The 23,672-nt window shown below is 46.8% G+C and overlaps 1 protein-coding gene and 1 pseudogene across 1 annotated transcript in view; one reads left to right on the top strand and one right to left on the bottom strand.

Moving 5' to 3' along the window:
- Positions 1–23,672, bottom strand: part of LOC147881500 (uncharacterized) — a 237,949-nt gene that overhangs the window by 68,751 nt on the left and 145,526 nt on the right. Inside the window, exons 14-16 of the mRNA XM_087402306.1 lie at positions 2,378–2,573; positions 2,033–2,264; positions 1,578–1,837 (exon numbers count right to left, since the gene is read on the bottom strand). Of these exons, the coding sequence (XP_087258432.1) occupies positions 1,578–1,837; positions 2,033–2,264; positions 2,378–2,573 (688 nt within the window). The remainder of the gene's footprint in view (positions 1–1,577; positions 1,838–2,032; positions 2,265–2,377; positions 2,574–23,672) is intronic.
- Positions 16,190–16,847, top strand: LOC147881501 (uncharacterized; annotated as a pseudogene).

Raw genomic sequence — 23,672 nt, 5'->3', positions numbered from 1 at the left:
GTGCCATGACCTGTCTGCCAGTGAACCAAAAAAGAAAGAAATTAGGCAGTCCATCAAGCAACACATCATCAACCTGGATGCCACATCATCAGCCAGTGAACCAAAAAAGGACAAATTAGGCAGTCCATCCTTGCTTAAATATGTTCGACGATCATGAAAGACAACCTCTCTCGCTGCTAGTGAAGAGCATAGTGTATATGATTTCTCTCATGCCTGTTTCTGCCACACATCGATGCTATCCATCACTCAAGCTTCAGGATCCCCACTTTAGCACCTCAAACCCTCCTCCAGGCAGGCTAGCACTCTACCAAGAATGATATCTTGCATGCCTCCATGATCAGGGCTCAAGATGCATAACTTGCCTTTCTCAGACATGGACAGCACCGTGGACATAAGGACTTCCCACAAACTCCAGAATCAATTGAGGATGGCCAAGCTAGTAAAATGTTTTTAATTCAGGTGTTAGGGAAACAACTGTATCTATCTCATGCTGGAATTCCCCTAGCATGAGATCAGCAATATGCTTTCTAGAACTCCACAAATGAGGCGGGTGATAATCCTCATCTCTATGTACTACTTTCATGTGATTTCTTTCGGAGATTAACTATGGATCAACATAGTCGTGGACTTTTGAGAAAATATTTATTCCTCTTCATCAAGTGCACTTATTGACGTTGCACTCAGCTCTTCGTGAATCTAGGTCCAAAGAAGTTGAAGATGGTAGGGTGGATATCTTTCTAAAGCAAACTTATCAAAGAGAGCAAAGCTTGCCTCAACCCGCATATTACCAAAGAACATCATGCCTACTGTCATTGCTCCCCCTCGCTTACACTCTCTCCCTACATCTCAATCATCTCTCCTGTGTGGTTATTTTCCAGCTGGGGCACATCTCTTTTGATTTCTTTTCCCTTAGATTTCATGCAAGTATTTGGCTGAGAGCTGTGCACCCAAAGGGAGGTCCTTCCTTTTGCAAGTTTTTTTTCCAGAGGAAAGAACATTCTATTTTAATAAACGCCTCAGGGACACGGACGACAAGGAAATACAACTCCCCAGTGAAGTGTACAATATAAAAATACAAGGATATCCCCTTGGCTGGCCGCTCTATGGGGGATCACCAAACAAATGGCTGATTAAACTGTGAAATGAAGGAAAGGGCCTGGCGCACATATACTGATCCATGCTTTCCTCCTTTTCGAGTTGTAGAACCTTTGGAATGGCCCCAGCTGTTGCAGGCATATTCACTTTTGACACTTTCTGAATTACTTTTTGGGGAACAGTGTTTCCATGAGCATAATGTGGTATTTTAGAGGTTTCCCAAAGGTTTGATCTTACCTCATTGGAATGTGCATGTGTGTACGCCTGTGTATGTGGGTGGGTCTGTATGTGCGTGGAAACAAGACCATGTTTGAACCATGTAACCTTAACAAAACCATCCTGGAAATAGCTTTCTCCACTGAAAACTTCCTTATCAGAATGAACTATATCCAGTCAAAGAATCCTCTTATCAGAAAGCTCAGATAAATATATAATGCTTCTGTAAAATTTTATGTAATATAACAGTAGAAGAAAGAATCTACCTGGGCAACCTCTATTCGTTCCCTCCTGGTCCGCCTCATCTGGGAAAGGGATAAGTTCTGACTATTTGAACCCATTCCGAAAACCGGATAAGGAGATTCGTGATTGCCTTCTGCAATGTCACTTGTCATTGTACTGTAAAGGTAGTTATCAAAATAGGGTACAATTTGAGGCAAGTACGGTTCCAGTTCAATTTTGCAGAATGCTATCCATCTCTCCAAAGCATCCATAGCAATGTCCACCAATGGATTATATGTAAAATCTGTCAAGAAATCCATAGTTTCTTCAAACTAAAAATACGAACAATTTTCTTAGTTTCCTAATGTCGATTCCATATAGACCACCCAATCTTCCTGGCACTTCTTTGAATTTTCCCTTTTATAATAAGCCCTACTAGAAGTAAAATTAAATTTATACAGCCAGGACCAAAATGAAAACAAGGATGGATATCTCAGGCCCATTTTCAAAGAAATCTTGATGGGCTCCACCAAAGAACCTATGCCTATCAAGGCAGGAGGAGCTGATAAGCAGAGACGCAAGCAAGATGCCAACAGCTCCAATTTGTAGCGCCTGCTGGCAATGAGAACCTCTTGTAAATAACTGCGAAGCAGATCCTGACAAAGAGTGTGTTCTTCTTCTGGAAGTTTGGTTCGTTCCTTGTGAAATTTTATCTTGGAGGCAGTTTGTTCCTGTATTATAACATAGAGCTTATTTCAGACACCACTACATCACATTTACTTGAGATAGCAATTGAGCATTTTCAATCTAGTTACTGTCCAAGCTCATAATTGCATATATACACCGTTTCTTTGTGCACATTGAAGCAGATAGCTGGTACAGTTTCATGTCCATCCTTGAAGTAGCCTTGATCATCTGCTACTTTTATGGTTACAGCAAGAAGCTTATAGAATCCACTTAACAGTGGGTAACTGCTCGAGAGCTCAACCAGGCACCGCCCAAATGGATAAATCCACTTTTGAAAATAACAAAGAACGCGACTGCAAAACACATCACCAGCTAAAGTCAAGAATAATCCATGATATGTATCATATGTATGCACGAGAACACGTGCGTGTGTGCGTGCGTGTGTGCGTGCGTGTGTGTGTGTGTGTGTGTGTGTTGCTCTACAAATCCAGTAGGCTTCCAAGCTATTTCAAAGATCCTAGTTGAAGTTCGGTTCAGTTTTCTTTGTACTTGAGTTTGATAATGGAACCACTTATATAAGCTTTCCCATATAATGTGTGTGTGCACACTTTGTCAGGGAAGATAGCCAAAGAGAGACCTAGATTCTCTAGAGCAGCGTTATGCATGTGGCAACATCAGACACTATTGTTTTGGTATGGTAGCTGAATTATTGATGGAGATGTACTCATGATCACTTGTATCTTTCGCATGAGGAGGACCTTTGGTTGGAGACATGTATCTTTTCATGATGCTAGCTATGCCCAGCAATGTCATGTGTCTATGCTATATACAGGGATGCGTGTTCCCTCACCTTCATTGTGGTCACTCCTCCACGGTTCCCCTGCCACTAAACAGTTGACCATTTTCAATCTTTCGAGCTATGCTTTGGCGGTGGGAGGTAACTTCAGGGACGTGGCCTACTTGAGTGTGATTCTAGTAGCTGAAGTTCTGCTCTAAGCTTGGAAAGGGCTTGTAGGCCTATGCCCATCCTTTCTTTCTCTTATTATATTTTTTTAAAAAGTTATAGAATTGCCATAGAGATTTACAAATACACGAGTATGTCCCCCTCTTCAACAAAAAATGACTATTCCATTAATTCACTTATGAATGCCTGGAATCTCTTTATTGATACAAATAAAATCACGGCTAAGTTACCAATCGACTTTTATGAGGATAGAAGAAGAGTTTATAGTAGTCAAATCGTCATGGTTGAAGAGACACGAACTCATGGTTGTCCTCACGTAGCATCAGCCTTCACATGCATACAATGGCGATGCTTTTGGGATTCCTTAAATTCATAACTTTTAGAATACTTGCATAGCTAATGTTTTTGCAAGATTCAAACACCAATATCTTTAATTTTGATGAATACAAACTAAGAAGGTGACGGAACATGCTTTGGTTGAAGACATGTATCTTTTCATGATGCTAGATTGGGGGCATGCCCTTTAACGTGTCTATGCTATGTTACATTGTAATAGGACCTCGGGCACGCATCGTTAGGTATCTCACCTACATTCTTGAGAGATATTTCTATTGGCCATCATCATGTTCTATTTGTCAAAAGGCCAAAGGTTGGCAATCAGGTTATGTATGTCAAGCTTGCCTTGTCGTATTACGAACTGTTTTAGATTTCACAAAAAGATAATGAGGTATCCTTTCGATTACATCTTTCTCCCCATTGGAAGATCCAAAACGCTTTTCATGTCAGCCTCCTTAAGCGTTATGAGGCATCAATACCATCCAGCTTGTTGTACCTGAGCAGCTCCTTTATCATCAGGAGAAACGTACACACGCTATGAACGTAAATATTTGCAGAAATTTCTGCATTCGGGTGGATCATCATTATTCCACTGAGTATCCTCATCTCATTCAGCTTTATGAGGAGGATCTACATATGTAACACAAAGAAATCCCAATGCTGGTCTTGTGCAAAATTAGTGGACTCATGTCAATCTTCTGCACTAGAAGAGCCAGATACTACAAGACCAGACTCTTTCTTCTTTTCAGATGCAATGCGCTTCCTGCATTCAGAAATATGATGCCCAAGTTTCCTGCAATAGTTACATCTCTTCTTCTTTTTATTATCCCCTGAAGAAGAGACACCATGTGAATGATCAGCATGGGAATGAGGGGGTTTACTAGCTGAAACCTTGCCTTTGCCTTTGTGTTTGTGATGGGCAGCAAAGGCTTGATCACTAACCATAGAAGCATTGCGATTCACACGACTTTGCTCCTCCTGAAGAAGAAGAGCAACCAGCTGGTCAAATGAGAAATGATTGGCATTACCCCCTGCAACCAACCTCAATGTAGTAGCAAAGCCTTGATAAGAATCAGGCAACCTATCAAGGGTATTAGAAACAAGTTGAGAATCAGGCATAATCTGATCAATGTTGGCCAATTGCTCTTTCAAATCCTTCACATTAGTGCGATAGGCATCCATGTTACCACCCTCATCAAGCTTCAAATCTTTCAACTGCTTGTAGAGATAGGAAACCCTCACCTCATTCCACACCTGATACAAAGATGCAAGCCGATCCCATGCTTGCTTAGCTGTCTTGCAAGACCGGATGTGAGAAATAATATGAAAGAGCAATCAAGGCATGTGCTTTGGAATCATGACCATCCCACTAAATCAGCTCCTGTATAGGAGGCAAAGCACCTGTAACAGTAACTGCAGGGGTTCTAGAAGTAGCATTAGAACCATCACCTAAAGACCCACCACCTAAAGAAGAACCCGAGGTAGTAGGTGCAGCACCAGAAGCGGCATTACGTGTAGGCTTGACCTCAGAACCTGAAACAATATGCCATAGATTCTTGGCAACCAAAACATGTCCCATCATGTATGACCACATGGGATAATTAGTGCCATCAAGCTTATCATCAGCCCCAAGCATCCCAAACAAATCATCCTTGTCGCTAGTCATGGTGCTGAAATTCAAGACAAATGCACCAACTGGCAAAGCAAATGAGAGAAATGAAACTTCTCAAAATCAAGTGACAAAATTCTGCTCAAGCTTCAAAGCTTATCCCTGCAACAGACTCTATTGTCCCAAGGTGTACCTGTTGCAAGAAAAATCCCCAAAAGGCAACACGAGGCCTTCCAAGGCAACACCGGGCCTTTCCAAAATGCAAATGAAGCAAAAATTGGAAAATACCAATGCAACAACGGCTTACCTAATGATGTAGCCCAAAAGGACAGCAATGAAAGGCTCTGAATCCGAGCAGAGAGATTCACCCTTGAAGGAGATGTGAAAATGAGAGCAAATGAGGGCTGGAAATGAGAATTACAGCAAGAGAAAGTGCTCCCACGAGGAGGAGAGCACTTAGAAATTAAAAGAGAGATCCAATGGAGGGGTACTCGCAACCTGAGGCAAAGGTAAGCCAAATGAGAAGGGAAGGGCTCAAGGAGAATTCTCCGGATCAATTCAACATACTCCAAATATCTTCGGGCACTAGCACACACCATGAGAAAGCACGAAAAAGCCTTCGAAATGCTGGCACGAGCTTGGAGGTAGATCAAGAAGGTAATAAATGTACCAAACCTGCTTGGAAATGTCTGTATAGGTAGTACGAAAATCCGTCGAGGTCGTACCCTCAATAAATGAGCCTGTACAGCATTAAATTCCCGTACATCCTCCAAAGATGCATTAAATACTGGCGCAGAAATCCGTACACTCCAGAACTGCTTTAAATGCACTCGTTGTGTTCCGTACAGCTCGTACAGGCAATAAAAGCTTCCGTACTGGTCAGAACTGCAATAAACGCACGTGCAGGTGTCCGTATAGATTGTACGGAACCACACGTGTGAGGCGGCTCAGCAATAAATGCAGTAAAAAGGCTGAAATTCTGCACCACTTCACGATTCTCTGCAAAAGACACTCAAAAATGCTGATTTCCCGCACCAGAAGTGGAGTTCCCGCGATGGAAATGCTCGGAGAAGCCCTGCATGCTCACACGTGTGGAAGGAACCTGAGAAATGAACCAACCAGCAGGGGAACGGGCTGCCAAACGGATCCCAATGGCTCCAGGTGGCTGGAAATGGCTAGAGGGTGGATCCCTAACCTGGCTCTGATACCATTGTTGGCTATGGCAAGCAATGGAAGCTAAAAATGGAAGAGACAAGGAGAAAAACGAGATGCTGTAATAGATTGCTGCAAAACTGAAAGTGGAGGCTCAAGAGGGAGCCAACATAACAAAACCCTAGGGCTAACTACCCTAACTGGACTAAGTATCCTAACTGACCTAGGTGGTACATGTACTAACTGTACCAATAGTCCTAACTGAAAATAACTAGGCCCACAAGGCACATACCAAGGAATTAGTGGCACCTATGAGAAGAAGCTACGGCATCCCCTCTTTGCCTTTGCTTTTCTGCAATAGAGTCAAATACTTCGAGCTTTGTCCTACAAACCCCCCTCCATGGTATGGGCTGAAGTATCCTGGACATGATATTTCTAAATGCAAGCAGCGCATTGCATCTGAAAAGAAGAAGAAAGAGTCTGGTCTTGCAGTATCTGGTTCTTCTAGTGCAGAAGATCGACATGAGTCCACTAATTTTGCACAAGACCAGCATTGGGCTTTCTTGGTTACATGTTAATATAATCCTGATGTTCATGATGCTTGCATGGCGGTTTCAGATGTTCATGATGCCTGGTTCTTTGATAGTGGTGCTAGCAAGCACATCACTTCCTGCCGGAAGTTATTCAGCTCATTAGAGCATACATCTCACGGAGGCAGTGTCACATGTGCCAATAATGCATCATATATCGTGAAAGGTATTGGGCAAGTTGCTCTTACTTCTGCCTCTGGTGATGTTGTTACTCTAGAGAATGTGCTTTATGTTCCAAGCATTCGCAAGAACCTCATCTCTATTTCAGCCATAGCTACATGTGGCTTTCACATTCTTTTTTATGGTGTTAGGTGTGCAGTGTATGATGCTACACATGCCTTTACCATGGTCTTGACTAACACATTGACTAGAGGTATTTCTAGACTTGATGCTTATGACAAATGTTTGGATGATGATGTTGCACTTGCAGATGCACATGCCTTTGCTCTTAATTCTACCATGGCAGATACCCATTTGTGGCATGAGAGGTTTGGACACCTCAATTTTGGAGCCTTGGTGAAGTTATATAAGGATAGCATGGTTATTGATCTTCCCAAAATGCATATGCCTTCAAAGCATGTTTGTGAACCATGCTTGCTTGGTAAGATGCACCGTGCTGCGTTTCCCAAGGATGAGAGAGTTGGTGCTTCACGCAAGCTTTATCTGGTTCATAGTGATGTTTGTGGACCCATGAGGGTTGCAGATCTTGGGGGCTTCTATTATTTTGTCACTTTTATTGACGACTTCACCAGGTACAGTTGGATTTTCGCATTGAAATCCAAATCTGAAGTTTCTTCATGCTTCAAGCACTTTATTGCCTTGGCTGAGAATGAGAATAAGCTGCACATTGCTCACCTTAATAGAGACAGGGGGGGTGAATACATGTCAAAGGAGTTTGCTGCTTTTTTGGCTTCCCATGGCATACATCATCGATGCACGATGCGTTATACTCCTCAACAGAATCCTATGGCTGAGCAAAAAAACAGGTCAGTGATGGAGATGGCCAAGTGCATGTTGAAAGGCAAACATTTGCCTAACAAGTTGTGGTTGGATACGGTTAAGTGTGCTAATTACATCTTGAACAGATGTCCCACAAAGGCATTGCAGACTATCACACCTTCTGAGGCTTGGACGGGTCGTAAGCCTCGCATTTCTCACATGAGGACTTTTGGATGCTTAGCTTATGCTCATGTGCCTTCACAGACACGCACTAAGTTGGATGATAAAGCTGTCAAGTGCATTTTTATTGGGTATAGCTCAAAGAGCAAGGGCTATAAGCTATATTAACCCCGCACCGGCAAGTGTTTTGTCAGTCGGGATGTTGTGTTTGATAAATCTTCTACTATGCCTTTGCTGGACTGTCAAAAACAGCCCATTGTTGATGCCCCATATATTTTTGACAGCCTAGTTTATTTGCATGGTGGCAGGTAAGTGGACGCCGACCTCGGAACCTGTACTACCTGAGGATTCGACATCTTTTTTTAATATTATATTTGTCAAACTCAATATTATTTAAAATTCGTAATTTTGATCAAAATTTTTGCAAACTCTAGTTGCATTTTTCAACTTAGATGTCTCAAACATTTTTGCCTTATATGTTTCTCTTTTTTTACTTTTTATCCAATTGATGGAACTAATTGTATGGCTCAATTATTGATGGGACTTTTTAATCTAAACACACACTTTGATTTCCCAACTAGCCTTTGGTCGGGCTAGTGCCATGCAATTAATTCACATCCATTGGATAATTCTTTAGCATGGATAATCCCTAGTCATGTTGTGATTCACCTTATTTTTTACTAACTTTTATATCTATTTTACAGAAGTGGTTTACGCATGTACTATTGGCATTATTTTTTCATTTTGACACTTATCATACAGATCCACTTTTATTCACTATCCGATGCTCGGGATGATGTTCCATCTGAGGTTGTACCTCCTCCATCTGTTGGTCATTTGCAGCCACATGTGCAGCCAGCTATTCAGCCTAATATGCCTCTCATTGATCAAGACCATTTGCACAGGGCTCTTGACCAGAAAAGAGCTGAAATTTATAAGCCCAAAAAGGTACCCCGTTGGCTCCTTGACACATTAAAAGACAGCAAACACGATACTCCTCTGCCAGCCCGTACTAGAGCAGCTGTCCGGAAAGAGCATGCTAGTTTTGTTGCTTATGCTTTGGTTGCTACAGCATGCAATGAAGAGACATTATGTCATCAAGATGCCTTTCAGAATGATTGTTGGTTGAAGGCTATGCAAGCTGAATTGGATTCTATCCATCAGAATAACACTTGGGAGTTGTGTGATTTGCCTCCTGGCAAGAATGCCATTGAAACTAAGTGGGTTTACAAAATCAAACGGAAAGCTGATGGTTCAGTGGACCGTTACAAAGCCCGTCTTGTTGCTAAGGGCTATGCTCAGCAACACGGCATTGACTTTGAGGAGACTTTTGCTCCCACTTCCATTGTTATTGCCTTTGCTGCCTACTTTCATTGGCAAGTACATCAGCTTGATATCAAGACAGCTTTCCTTCATGGACATTTGCAAGAAGAGGTCTATATTTCCCAACCTCCTGGCTTTGAGGTTGAAGGTTCTGAAAGCAAGGTATGCGCTTGAAAAAAGCCCTATATGGATTGAAGCAGGCACCTCGGGCTTGGTATTCCAAGATTCATACTCATTTGCTGACACGTGGCTTTCCGCACAGCCCTACAGATGCTACCCTTTACATCCGCAAGCATGGGACAGATTTGCTGATTTTAATCCTTTATGTGGATGACAAGCTTGTGACTGGGACACATGCTCAGCAAATTGCAGATTTTAAACTTGATTTGCAAAAAACATTTGCTATGTCTGATCTAGGCATCAAATTTGCTAGCAGTGACAAGGGCATTTTGATGTCACAATCCAAGTACATTGGACAGTGTTTTGCACTACTATCTAGGCATCAAATTTGCTAGCAGTGACAAGGGCATTTTGATGTCACAATCCAAGTACATTGGACAGTGTTTTCAGTTTGAGGATTGCAAGCCAATATCCACACCATTAGAGTCTGGTTTTCACTTCTCTTCTGAGGATGGCAATGGTACATGTGATGTCACTCTCTATCAGCAGGCAGTTGGTTGTTTGATTTATCCATGCCATATGAGACCTGATCTATAGTATGTTGTCTCACAGTTGAGCAAATATATGCACAGCCCATCTATGCACCAGTGGCATGCTGTGAAGTGTGTTTTCAGATATCTCAAGGGCACACAGCATTTAGGCCTTCTTTATGGGGCTGATACTTCACTTGTCATGCATGGATTCACTGATAGTGATTGGGCTGGTTGTTCAGACATCACATAGTGGCAACTGTTTTATGCTTGGTACTTCATGTGTTTCTTGGTTCAGCAAGAAGTAGAGTACAGTTTCTACTTCTAGCTGTGAAGCTGAGTACAGAGTAGCTTTAACAGCTACGGTGGAGTGTGTTTGGCTTCGGAAGCTACTTGCAGATCTTTATGCATGTCAGACTGCTCCTACCGTCATCTTCACTGATAGTCAGAGTGCTTTGGCTATTGCACGGAATCCTGTTTTCCATGCTCACACAAAGCATATGGAGGTTGACTATCACTATGTCAAAGAGCGATTATCAGCAAGTGATATTCAGTTGTCTTATGTTCCCATTGAAGACAACTTGGCAGATCTTTTCACGAAGGCTCTACCTCGACCTAAGTTTGAGGCTTTTCAAACTTAGTACCTTTTGTAACTTGATCTGTTGTACTCTGTACAATCATAGATTGCTATATCCCTATAGGACGAACATGTGCAACCATGACATTAGATATTCAGGTATCTTGAGCCATGTCCAGGATACTTCAGCCCATAGCATGGAGGGGGGGTTGTAGGCCATTCTATGGGCTATCCATAGGTGCCACTTATTCCTTGGTATGCGCCTTGTAGGCCTAGTTATAGTCAATTAGAACTATCGGTACAGTTAGTACATGTACCACCTAGGTCAGTTAGGACACTTAGTCCAGTTAGGACAGTTAGCCCTAGGGTTTTCTTATGTTGGCTCCCTCTTGAGCCTCCACTTTCAGTTTTATAGCAATCTATTACAGCATCTCGTTTTTCTCCTTCTCTCCTCCATTTTTTAGCTTCCATTGCTTGCCATAGCCAACATGATCACCATATATGTTGTCTTAAGTATAGCTTTTGTCACCTTCAATGTCACCACATTATTTACATTGCTAGCATATAACACCTTCAGTGTGTCCATGTCCACTTTCAATGTGACTCTTTAGCCTTCAGAGAGTGTTAGAAATTAGGGCATCTCATGAGTGAGGGCTTCTACATGGGTGTGTCCACCTTGGACAGAGTAGAGAAGGAATCAATTCTCCTATCTCAGGGTAAGCTGAGGATCAGTCCGGATAGTGGTTCTTGGACGTGATGTGCTCACCAAGGGGTATTGGGCGTGGTCTGTTCCACAGCTCATCATTCCTAACTTAGAATTCACTGCACATTGGCATGGGAAATCAAAGAAATGCAGATCTCTTTACTATTCGCAGTGGCATTCTACTTCAAGGGTATCCGGTGCTCACATCAAGGTGTTTCCAATATTTGCGGTGTGGAAGGGTCCATGGTTCTGTCTTCATCAACTTTCTTCTGTGACATATGTGCTCACTATGAGCTGTAGAGAGGATGTTAAAAATTAGGGCATCTCATGAGTGAAGGCTTCTATGTGGGTGTGCGCTCCCTCGACAGGAATACATCATCTCTAGGTTAGGAAATTGTTTGCAACCAAATCTAGAACTAATTGCAGCCAAATCTAGGGATGTTTTCCAACGCCTGGGGATAGGGATAAATGGTGAAACAAGCTGCCACCCTGGTCAGGTCAACCGACCTAGCCCAGATCGGTGGACTGGCCCTAGGTCGGCTGGTACAGCTCCTTGAGTTGACTCATTAGCTCCCCTATATAGGGTCCTTCTTCCCTAATAATGGTACCCAGTTTCACTCACCCACATACACAGTTTGTGCATAGTTCCTATGCAATATACCAAGGCACCAACTGGGGTGACTGTCGCCCTCGTTAGACGTAGAGCTGTTACCAGGAGATAGCGTAGGATTGTATCCATAGGGAGTCAGCAACACTCTATATCTAACTTCATGCTACTGCTCCCTCACTCTTGACGAGGGGGGTCCACAGTTGCCTTGGAGCACACCTCACTTTGTATTATGATGTCAGCCGCACTCATGAGGATGTTGATGATAGTGATGTTGTAGATGACTACAATTTTGATATGACCATGTAGGATTTAATCTTGCTTTTGTAAGGGTGTGGATGCTCGATTAGTAGCTCCACCCTTTCTGCTGGGTTTCTCACAGTCTCATAGACCCTTCGGTCTTTTGAAGACTTTAATGAACTTTCTTTCTTTCCTTCTTCTCTCTCTTGTTGTCTTGTCGGCATGTGCAGCGTTTGATAGAGGGATCTATCATATTCAATGTGATTTGTCATCTTCAGTATGGTTTACTTTTATCGTCTTCAGAACGGTCTTGTTTACACATCTATAGCATGGTGATGGATCTTCAGCATTCATGATAGTCACATCTAGTGACAGGATGTGAGACCTTGCACCATATAATTACTGCAAATATTCTCTCATATGCTCTCTCTCTCACTCCCTCTCTCTACAGATGCACTAGGGCCCAAGACAAAACGTCGGGCTGGACCCCCCCGAAGGTTTTTATTCATGAAGAGAGAAAGTTGTTACAAGAGTTCAGCGTAGAGCTACTTGATACAAAAATCCAACGTGAATCCATATTACAAGAGCTTCAAGCTCATTTCAAAATTGGCAACATGCCACTTGTCTAAAATCTAGACTAAGTCCTATTACATGCCACTAAGGGCAACTCTGGAGTCTTTGAAGCACTTGGTCACACGAACCGCCTCCTAGATGCTTGTTAGGCTCCCGTAGCGCTTAGGAAAATAACTCTTCCTAGTACCTGCAACAATTAATTAAAGCGCACCACCATGGCACCCATTAATTGTTAGCGCTTTGCATGCAAATAACACACTGTGGACTAATTCTACTCACGGTGGGCGTCCCCACTGAACACATGTACACACATACAAATATAAAAATATATATTTATTCTCTGGTTGACCGAAGTCAATGCTCTTGATCATAATTAAGGGGCTTTGACCAAGGGTCGAGGCACCTTAATTATAGTCAAGTCTCTCCAACCGAAGTTGGCACATCTTAAATAACCATAGTTAACCCTCTTGGCACATGCCAAGTCTCGTTGACCGAAGTCAACACTCTCTGACCGTAGTCAACTCTGTGGTTCTCTGGTTAACCGCAGTTAACCCTCTTGGTAATAAACCAAGTCTCCCTCTCAGGCTGACTTGACCAGAGTCAAGTATCTTTGACCGTAGTCAATTCTTTCACCATTAAAAGAACTCTTTGACCATAATTAACACATGAAAACTCTTTAATTATGATTAGATAAATGGTACCATTCTTGCGTCTGAGCTCCTGCGAATGCTCCCAACTCCCCCCGCTCCCGTCTACCTCCCTCGCGCCGCGCGGCCAGCCTCCCCCCTTCCTATCCTTCCCCTCCTCCGCCTCGCGGCCACCCTCCCTCCTCCTCTCCTTCCTTCTCCTCCTCTGCCTCGCGCCGCACTGCCACCATCCCTCCTCCCTTTCTTCCCCTTCTCCGCCTTCGCGCCGCGCTGCCACCCCACCCCTCCCTCCCTCCTCCCTTCCTTCCCCTCCTTCGCCTCTTCTCTCCCTCCCCGCTGCCGTCTCTTTTCCCCTCGCCTCCTCCTACGCCACCCTCCCTCCTTCTTTCCTTCCCCTCCTCCGCCATCGTTTCTCCCTCCCTCCCCTTTGCCGCTTCTTTTTTCCCCCGCCCTTCTTCTGCGCGCCCCCCCCTTCCCCCTCCTTTCGGCCTCCTCTTCACCCCGTCCCTTTTTTTCCTTTTTTCCGCCTCCCCTTTCTTGGAGCTTTGCAGTTTGTCGGTGCGATATGGCGGCCTTAAGCCCGGAATCGGTGGCCCAGACGGACCCCCCCCTCCTTCAGCCTATCACGTAACACTGACAGAGCATCAGGTCTCCTTGGCAAAGCAGGCTGCCAATGACTTTTCCCAGACTTCCGTATATGGACGAGTCATTGGCTACGCCCCTTCACGAGCAGACATTAGGGACTGGCTGCAGTCCACCCTATACCTTGAGGACAACCACATTGAGGAGGTCGCACTCATGGGACGTGGTATCTTCTGGCTCAAGCTCTCCTCGACGCAGGCTGCGAGCGATATGGTCAAACGGTCCCCTACCTCTGTGGGTGGAAAGATCATCCTTATGGTCCCGTGGTATAGGAGTTTCAGTGTAGCGGACTTCGATGCCTGCTTCCGCATCCCCCGCCATCCAGTCACCCTCATCTTCCCAAGCTTTGCAACAGAGCTTCGCCCGATCATCAAGGACTTGGGGGCGACTTTGGCTGGCTCATGCAGGACACCTTCGTTGATGCGGTGGCAGCCCAAGGGGTGCCACGGGTCAAAGTGGCAGTCTTAGATCCGCAAAGTATTACCTCGGAGTTTGAGATTGAGACGGATGCAGGTGTGGTGACGCAGCGCATTATGGTCACTGGTCGCCCAGATCAGTGTCTGAGATGCCACGGCTTCGGGCACCAGGCGCGCTCTTGTCCTCGCTTCACGAGGACAGAACCCCCGATGGCCCCCAACCAGGTAGCTCAGGGTCCCCCCCGTCAGGAGTCGACACCCCCTCCAGAGGAGGAAGGTTAGACTGAGGTCAAAAGGAAAAGGAAAGGAAACAAAACAATAACAAAAAAGCCCCCTCTCCAGCAGGAGACCCTTGAGGTCACCAGTCAGCAGCAGCCCGGTAAGGGGAAGGAGAAAGGGAAGGAGAAGGTCAGCCAGACTCCTCCTCACCTTTCACCCCACCCCCCCCTCCTCCTCCCTCCTCCTCGGTTCCCCTACCTCCCCCCCCCTCTGGGACCCCCCCTGCCACCTTTGGTTTCAGCCCCCCCCTCCCTCGAGCATGATCCCACCGTGACCCCCCCTCCTCCTGCGGCCCCGAAGCTAGCACAGACCTTCTCCACGCCTACCCCCCTAGCCCGTTGGAGGAGAGAGGCCCTCCCCCTCAGACGGCCAGCACCACTCCAGCTCGTCCGGCGGCCAGCACCCCTCTTTCTGGTTCTGACTCCTCATCTTCGTCCCCCCACCCAAGGGCAGCTCCTAGAGCTCTACCCTTGCTGTTCTATCGAGCAGGACCTTGGGACTACTTGGATGCAGCTGGTATTGGCTCCTTCCCTACATGCCTAGACATCAGCATCTTCTTCCTCCGTAAGGGGGCAGAGGGTAAGGTGTCCATCCTCGCCCCCCATGATGGTCCCAGCTATTCCTTCACTATCACTAGTGACGGGAATGAGCATTGGACGAATGAAATGTTTGGGAGATGATTCGTGATCATTCCCAGGAGCAGGTACAAGACTGGATTGGTAGCAGGGCAGCGGAGCTTCTCCAGCAGAAGTGGAAGGAGGGAGACGTTCGTCTGAGATGGCACCGCAGTGCCAAACGGTTCCGTCTTTTGGTCATCATTCGACCGCCTTTGGAGTGGATCTACGCGGAAGGGCTCCACCCTTGGAGGACCTTAGAGGTAGCGGGCTTCTACAGTATCTCTCTGGTGGAGGCTTCAAGTTGATTAGAGAGAGCTTACCACCATGGGACGAAGGGCCTTTCCCCCCTGCTGAAGGTTTTAGAGGATTGGTCCGATGATCCAGCCTCACCCTCGAAACCCTCACAGAAGCGCCTTCGTCTGCACACAGAGCATCCTCCGACCACCTCGACATCGACCGCAAGCAGACAGCTGTTTGCGGCCCATCTCTCCTCTTCATGAGTATACACATTATTTCTTGGAACGTCAATGGGTTCCACTCATCTGGAACCCGCAGCCCTAGGAAGATGGTGCTCAGACAGGAGCTCCAGCCAGCTTTGGTGGGAAGGGTAGATGTGCTCCTATTACAGGAACACAAGCTTTCGGCTTCTTAGACCAATAAGTGTGGGAAGGTCCTCACAGGGCGCTCCCACACCTACTGGGAACCGTCGATTGGCGAGCAGGGGAGGAGCGGAGGTGTATGTACCTCCATCGATGCTTCTCTTGTACAGCATGTGTGCGGTTTTGGCACCCTGATCCCTGGACAAGCGCTTTGGGTGGGCCTAAATATTGAGGGATCCCGCATCGGCATCCTCAATATCTATGCCCCGACCGACTTGAGACGGAGAGCTGCTTTCTGGAGCTCCCTGACAGACTTATTGCCAGAGATGGATTCTTGGATTGTAGGCGGGGATTTCAACAACCTTGAGGCTCTAGAGCATCAGCAGGGACAGGGCCCAGAGTTCCTCAGTATAGCTCAGGCGGAGCAGTCGGGATGGGACTCCTTGTTCGCCGTGGGAGGTCGGGACAGTTGGAGAGAGCCCTCCTTTTGCAGGTGGCCAGAGAGCTTGGACTTCTCTTGGGGTTACAGGAGGGAGGGAGGCAGACTTCTGGAGCGGTTGGACCGTTTCTATGTCAGTGATTGGGCGATAGGCAGAGGTGGAGAGTCAGGGGTGGTTCCAGGGGCGACCCTTTCTGACCATGCCCCAGTCATCCTAGTCCTAGACTCAGCCTCTCACTCCTTACCTCCCCGCACTTGCCAGATCCCAGATTCCATCATCTACCCTAGAGCAAAGGTTCACAGTAGGATAGTGGACCTGTGGGAGCGGGATTGGGACCCCTTGGAGGATATGGCAGCTCAGGTAGCTCAGGTTCTTGCCGAGTCTAGTCTCATCTGTCAGCTGGAGGCGATTCGGATCAAGCAGCAGTGGTGGGCGAAGGAGAGGGGCCTCAGACGAGACCTTGCCTCGATACAACGGATGCAGCAGTCTTCTCCAGGCTCCGAGTAGCTCAGACGACAGGAGGTTAGAGCCCGAGCCATGTTAGAGGAGATCACCCAAAGACGTTCAGAGTTCTCGTTCCACGCTTCCAAGTCCTTTTGGGCTAGGAAAGGCGACAGGATGTGCAAAGAGTTCTTCAAGACTCATGGCCAGAGGTCAGCAGGGGAGCAGATCCGCTCTCTTAGGGCGCAGGATGGTAGTGTCAGAACAGATCCTGACGAGGTCAGGGACTTGGCGACATATTTCTATAGATCCCTATTCCAGCAGGAGCCCCCAAACCCTCGTGCCCGCCGTTGCAAGGAGGTATACGCCAACACTCGTGCAGCCTAGCATGAGTGAGGCCCTTCTCGCCCCGTTCACCGTTTCAGAGATGCAGGATGCTATGGGAGATATTGATGGGCAGAAATACCCAGGTGAGGATGGGCTCTCTAGAGCTTTCTTCACCACCTTTTGGGAGCAGATCCACCAGCCCCTGCTCGCAGCCTTCCAGCATATCTTTTCCAGCGGACAGATGCCAGAGAGCCTTGCGACAGGCTTGATTTGCCTCATCCCCAAAGGGGGGGACCATCAGGAGATCAGACATTGGCGCCCTATCACCCTCCTTCCGACTGCCTATAAAATCCTCGCCAAGATGATCAGTAGCCGCATCCGCCCCCTGCTACATGACTTGATCCACGACACCCAGACTAGTTTTGTCCAGGATCGCAGCATTTTGGACAACATCTTCACATTCTCAGAGGCGACAGAGTGGGCCCAGCATAGTGGCCAGCACCTAGCCATACTCCTCCTTGACTTTGAGAAGGCGTATAACAGGGTAGACTACACTTTCTCGGTTTGGTTTCCCGGACGAGTGGATTAGAGGTATTGCTAGCCTCTACAGATCGGCCTCCATCATCAGTGGCAGGATGGGGGAGAGATTCACCCTCGAGCGCTCGGTACGCCAGGGCTGCCTGCTTGCGCCCTACCTGTTCCTCTTTTTTGCGGAGGCCATGGCTCACTTCCTACGAGCCCGTACCACTGTATCAGGGATGATGCATAACTTCTGGACTCCAAGTATACAAACGACACGGCCCTGTATGTGCAGGATGATATTGAGTCACTGGAGCGAGTGAGACTGTCTCTAGACGTTTTCTGCCTAGCCGCTGGGGCGAAAATCAACTAGCATAAGTCAGTTGGTTTTCTTACGGATCCGGGAGCCAGCTCACAGTGGGGTATTTTCCTGGGGTTTCGCTGGATCCCTAGAGGACAGGCGACACGCTACCTGGGCTTCCAGGTAGGGCTGGATACCACGCCGGCTCAGCAGTTCCTACTGGTCCTAGCTTCCATACGACGGAAGCTAGCATTCTGGAGCACGGCTCGGCTATCTTTGACAGGCAGGGCCCTTGTGGTCAATCAGGTCCTTCTAGCCACCGCTTAGTATGTGGCCTCCTGCTGGTGCTTCTCGAGATCGTGCGTAGCCCAGCTGAGGAGACTGGTGCGAAACTTTCTGTGGTCTGGCTCAGACGGTTCCAGCACCACCAGAGCCCGGGTCGCCTGGCAGACGGTCATTGTCCCCCAAACAGAGGGCGGTCTTGGCATCATAGATCCAGAACTTCAGAGTCAGGCACTACTTGGCAAGTTAGTCGTCCGCGGTCTGACCCTAGGAGCGCAGACGTGGAAGCTCTTGCTTCAGCAGGGTCTCAGCGCTTGTACCCCCCAGAGGGGGTGATTGGCAGCCTTCTATCCGGTGGATTTTCACTTCAGCCCCGCTGACTCAGCCCCGCTCCCCCTTCCTCCGCAGTCTTCTCTCGGTCTGGAGGAAGCTGCGGCACAGCCTCTCCCAGGTCCCCCCCAGCTGCCAAGAGGAGATGGACAGACAGCCCCTGATTTGGAGCAGCCAGGTGACAGATGATACAAGTCGCCAGCTTGAAGAGAGGTCCCATATCCCATGGGCGCTTTGGGCGTGTGGGCCTGCGCACTCGCTCCGGGTTTGGAGGGACGTCTATAGCCAGTTGGGCCCAGACGAGCTGGCAGCAGCAGTAGGTACGGCACGAGGGATCCAGGCTCGGCGAGCGGAGATTGATGCTGCCATTCCTGCAGGTTGGAGGACTCCCACAGTCACCAGACAGTTTCTCCCAGGTGATGAGAGGTGGCTAGGGCAGTTCACGCCTCGCGGCATTCCTTTGGTGGTTGCAGGCCTTTTCTCGGACTCCTCGATTCATTTCTTCTCCGTCACCGATGGTAGCCGCCTGCAGAGCAATGAGGCTGTGATCGACTCCTAGCTTCCCTGGCAGCGCCTTCGCATTATAGGGCTGCAAGGGAAAGCGTGGCATATGGACCCCCTCGTTGTGCAGGCCCAAGACTGGAGACTCTGGATTTGGGAGGGCCGTTCCTTGACAGAGGTGGAGTGGGACCCAGGGGAGTGGCGTTGGCCACCACTGGAGGCTTCAGAGAACCCTACCCCCTTCTTCTCATATAGCGCGTGTACAAGTAGGTGTGCTCTTGGGGCTCTTCAACGCAGGAGGCTACCCACCCAGGCACATAGCTGGTATGCCCAAGGGATATCTCTGGTCTTTCTTTGTACATTCTGGAAGACGCTATGGGCAAGTTGGCGGCCGAGGAAGATCTCTTACTTTCTTTGGATGGTGGTCCATAAGGGGCTACCAGTTGGGAGCTGGCTGAGGCACATGGAGCAGGAGGGGCACTGCCAGATGTGTTGTCAGGAGGAGGAATCCTTGAAGCACTGCCTTTGGAGCTGTTCGCATGCTCAGACAGTGTGGAAGGGAGCCATGGGGATCTTAGCAAGGGCGGCACCCGAGCTAGGACCGGTCACTTGGGGAGCTTTTTGTTGGTGCAGCACCGAGTTGAGACATCACCTGGCTTACGAGTTCTCTCGGCAGGATCCAGTTTTCTTCATCACGCAGGCCACCTGGGCATACATGGAAAGCTTCCCTTGGCATCTGACAGAGACAGATGCAGGAGCAATGACCCAGCACCCAGTTTGGGAGATCATCGGCGGGAGTATTGTAGGCTGGCATATCTGGACCTCCAGATGCGCGCAGACGCTAGGAGATCAGGCTTCTTCCGCTACCCAGACCCTAGCGGACATCTGGAGCACGATCATTCACACGCTCAAGGGTCAGTGGGATCAGAGTCAGGGGGACTCCCGGGCAGGGAAAGAGAACAGACGGTGCTTCCTTCGCGACTGGGACCATCAGGAGCTTTTCTTCCAGCACTCTGCTCAGAGTCTTCAGTGGCATTACTCGCCCCCACTGTGGCTGTTTGTCCACACTCAAATGATTATGCCCTGAGAGGCTTGTAATTATTTTTGTTTACCCCGGGCTGTATCCGTTTTGTGATTACAGCCCACTGGCCTTTAGGCCTTCTTGTACTCTCGTTTTTCAAGTAATATAACTAGCACTACTTTTTGCGAAAAAAAAAGATAAATGGTCAACTGTACTTTGACTTAGGATATTTACATTGTGGTGGCATCCCCTCGGCTTCTATTCAATTGACCTCAACTGAAAAGCTTCCTTGTAAACATCCAAAAGCTATGGATGATCGGACAACATGTCTTCATCCATCCACTTGGCATCCAATGCCGTACGATTCTTGAATTTTACAAGATACCTGTAAAACTCCTTGCCTTTAGGGCCTTTGCGTACAGTTCTGTTCTGGCTGAAGGACCTCCTCCAGCTCATCCACTTCTGGTGGATCCTCTGATATTGGCTTTGTAGGCTCTGGCCCCTGGAATTTCTTTAGAAGACTCACATGGAATGCATTGTGAATCCTCCAATGCTCTGACAATGCCAACCTGTATGCAACTTCATTTATTCTTTCTATAACCGCTCTGATACCACATGAAGGAACATCTGGCAAGCTATCTCTAGGAAAGGAAAGGAAAGATTGCAAGCATAATGGAAATGAACTCAAATGGAAGTAGACAATAGCAGTGAAGGAACATGTGGCAAGCTATCTCTAGGAACGGAAAGGAAAGGAAAGGAAAGGAAAGGAAAGGAAAGATTGCAAGCATAATAGAAATGAACTCAAATGGAAGTAGGCAATAGCAATGAACCAAAATACTCACATGTAGATAGCTTGATGTTGATTGATATGAAAAGACTCAAGACAAGTACAACGCTATATAGTGTGAGTCTCTAGACTCTAGAAAGTCACAATGCATATGGGATAATCTCCCATATGACGCGTGGCACTCTCTAGGACTCACTAGACTATAAAATAAGTCCTAGGGACCTAGGACACACAAATACACTCACTTTGACTTCATATTCCAACATCCCCCCATGAAGGAAAGGTGAGGGACTACTGGAATGAAGCCAAGAACAGAACATGACAATGATGGAGTCTACTACTCTGTGCACCCCAGGTAGCTCAGAGGCTCAAATGAAGCATGGCTACCTGACCAACACATCGGTCTAGGGAATGCCCCAACATCCTGGAACTTGGCCAGGCCTGATAGAGAGACCCATCAAAGCTAATAGAAAGGCTCCTACAATACAGCTCCCCTTGGCTTCATAACAGGACTTGGTAGGAAGCCACACACCACTCATAAAGGAAATAAAACATCATTTGAGGAGGACTATCCAAGGCTGAGAACCATTATTGACTCAAGGACACAAGACTCATTATTACAAGCATTTTTGGGGGACTACCAAGGCAGAGTACCCAAGCACACATAGAATAGATCAGAAACAAAAGCCCCAATCATCAGGTACATAGACCTCTGAATGGAGGGAGAGATCTCTGATGTCGGTAGTGAGAGCATGAGTCAGTGTTGAAGTATCATCTTCTTCTTCGTCTTCACTTGTTGCAGCCCCAACCAAGTTGGCATGATCCTTGTTTTGTTGCTTGGCAAGCTTCTGGAAGCAGCAATCCTCGGTGTGACCAAGCTTCCCACAATGATTGCATTTGAAAGGCTTCAATTTGCCTTTGGCCTTGGAGTACAGTGCGCTGGAGTCCAGAGTGCCTACATACCATCTTTCATGATCAATGAGCATAGCAACCATAGGCTCATAACCCATTTGTGTCACACGCAATGCTGGTATGATCTCCCCGTACTTTGAAATTTCCTCAATGCTCGAGAGGAGCACAGCAACTTGATCATCTTCCCCTACAGGGGCCTTCAAACTAGCAAGCTGAGTGACAAGGGATTCCATATGATCCTTCACATGTTCCTTCACTCTGCCAAGAGGACCATATTCCTTAGGGATTGGAGTGGCTTCCCTTTTGTCTCGGAGTGCACCATAGGTTTGAGGTGGCATTTTCAGCCTCAACCTTGATCACTCAGGGTATTTTGTTTTTCATGCTATACTTTTGCCATTAGCCTTGCTCTTCGGGCTTTTTCATTTCATTGGAAAAAAAAAATCGGCGGTTTTTTATGGCTCTAGTCATCCTATAACTACATTGGATGTGTATAAATGGGCTGTGAAAGTTGCCAATCAAATGCTAGATATACTCCGATTCGCCTTTACTTGAACTATAGAGGCATAAGAAATAAATATTGTAATGCTTCTGTATGCAGTTGCATGTGTTTTTAACTGAAACTTCTAAACTAGATCATTTGTAACCAGGTTCGTTGGTTTGGATAATGTTTAATGGTTGATGGAGCTGCATATGAAAGGGAGACACAATTACTAGGGTCATCTATGAAATCCTTGAGTTCAATTTTTGAAAGTTTAGAGCTAAAGATGTTTTTTTCCACAGGATTTCCTGTTTCCATATATTTTGGTTGTACTTATTAGAAGTTCTCTTTTTTAATCTTCTCTATTGGTCTTTCGTTTGGGAGGGGAAGATCAAACTAAGCATATTATAACCAAAAATAAATGAAACATGGAGACCTAAGGTTACATCATGTATAATGGGGTGACTAGGGCTTGCACCTAAGAGCAACATTGTATGGCTGTAAGTTAGCTAAGCCAACTTCTTGATGATAAGCTGTAATCGGGCTTGGAGGGGGTGTACTAAAGTGAGGAAACAGTCTTCCCCAACGTGTAAGTAGGGGTTCAGGTAGACTGATTGCTTGGGAGATAAAGTTATTGAAAGAGTTTCTTGTCTTGGAAATATTTCACAAGTGTCAAACAAAGAGCTGGAAGTTTCTTCAAACGAGGCCTTTCTTAGGTACATTCCCAAGTAAGAGCTCTACCTTTCCAGTTCAAATCTGAAACCAATCCCAGAAGCTTGGGAGACACTGATTCTCCCCACACAACAAGGACTCCTTGATATCATTGATCTAGACTTGGTAGTATAGGGCTTTGCAAGCTGGTGCTCAAGGACCTATGCCAATTTAAGAGCCTTGAAAATATTTCTTTACTCGATGCATTGGGTCATGTACCCTTTCTCAAGTGAGGATTGGATGGACAGCACTAGGTGGATTTTTACTTCTACACACCTCAGGATGCGTTCCTCCAAAAAGCGTGTGGAATGATTTGGCTTTCAATGACCATGGAAGACACGTAGTGCTTTAGCGACCTATCACGTGGAATGATTTGGCTTTGGATGAGCATGGAAGACCCGTAGTGCTTTTGGTTACATGCAGTGGTCCACGTAAGGGAGAGGCCTCCTTCCTCTCTAGACTCTCCTAATGAATCCAGCATTGTTGCCGTTAGTCACCTCAAAGGAAACAGAAGAAGCATTGAACAAATTGTTACATCCTTACCCTTGGACTGGGTCTCTACTGATGAGAGACGACACTACCCTCGTAGTTGGATGGGGGCTTTTTCGAGGACAGATATCCCTATCAAGACATAGGTAATGTAGACTCTCTGTCCAGAGTGTTTCTCTCTACCTTACTGCCTGTAGATCAGCCTAGGTAGGCAGCACTCACTAGCTCAGTCTGCAGCTCTCTGTAGGTCTCCTTCACCTCCTGGGAGTA

This window comes from Dipteris shenzhenensis, chromosome 31, assembly GCF_047967505.1.
Source record: "Dipteris shenzhenensis isolate YYH24624 ecotype China chromosome 31, Dip_SZ_1.0, whole genome shotgun sequence".
Lineage (NCBI taxonomy): Eukaryota > Viridiplantae > Streptophyta > Polypodiopsida > Gleicheniales > Dipteridaceae > Dipteris > Dipteris shenzhenensis.
Note: the sequence above shows the minus strand (reverse complement) of the source record. Positions and strands in the feature narration are given on the sequence as shown.